Source organism: Nestor notabilis, unplaced genomic scaffold (assembly GCF_000696875.1).
Source record: "Nestor notabilis isolate BGI_N333 unplaced genomic scaffold, ASM69687v1 scaffold22301, whole genome shotgun sequence".
In the NCBI taxonomy this organism is placed as follows: domain Eukaryota; kingdom Metazoa; phylum Chordata; class Aves; order Psittaciformes; family Psittacidae; genus Nestor; species Nestor notabilis.
In genome coordinates this window covers 1,370-1,640 of record NW_009915445.1, presented here as the reverse complement: position 1 = coordinate 1,640, position 271 = coordinate 1,370, and the positions used below count along the sequence as shown (strand labels likewise).

The following is a 271-nucleotide window of genomic DNA, read 5'->3' as shown; positions in this document are numbered from 1 at the left end:
CATGTCTACCTGGAGGGGACGCTGCTGAAGCCCAACATGGTGACCCCCGGCCATGCCTGCACCAAGAAGTACAGCCCCGAGGAGATCGCCATGGCCACGGTCACCGCGCTGCGCCGCACCGTGCCCCCGGCCGTGCCCGGTCAGTGCCACCACCGGGAGGTGTCCCCAGGGGCTTGTGGGACCCTGTCCCATGTTCTCCAGGTGTCCCCATGGGCTTGTGGGACCCTGTCCCATGTTCTCCAGGTGTCCCCATGGGCTTGTGGGCCCCGCT

The 271-nt window shown here is 67.9% G+C and overlaps 1 protein-coding gene across 1 annotated transcript in view; it reads left to right on the top strand.

Moving 5' to 3' along the window:
- Positions 1 to 271, top strand: part of LOC104413217 (fructose-bisphosphate aldolase A-like) — a gene marked incomplete at both ends in the record, with an annotated part of 2,055 nt that overhangs the window by 445 nt on the left and 1,339 nt on the right. Inside the window, one exon of the mRNA XM_010024145.1 lies at positions 1 to 139. This exon is cut by the window's left edge and continues 7 nt beyond it. Coding sequence (XP_010022447.1) covers positions 1 to 139 — 139 coding nt within the window. The remainder of the gene's footprint in view (positions 140 to 271) is intronic.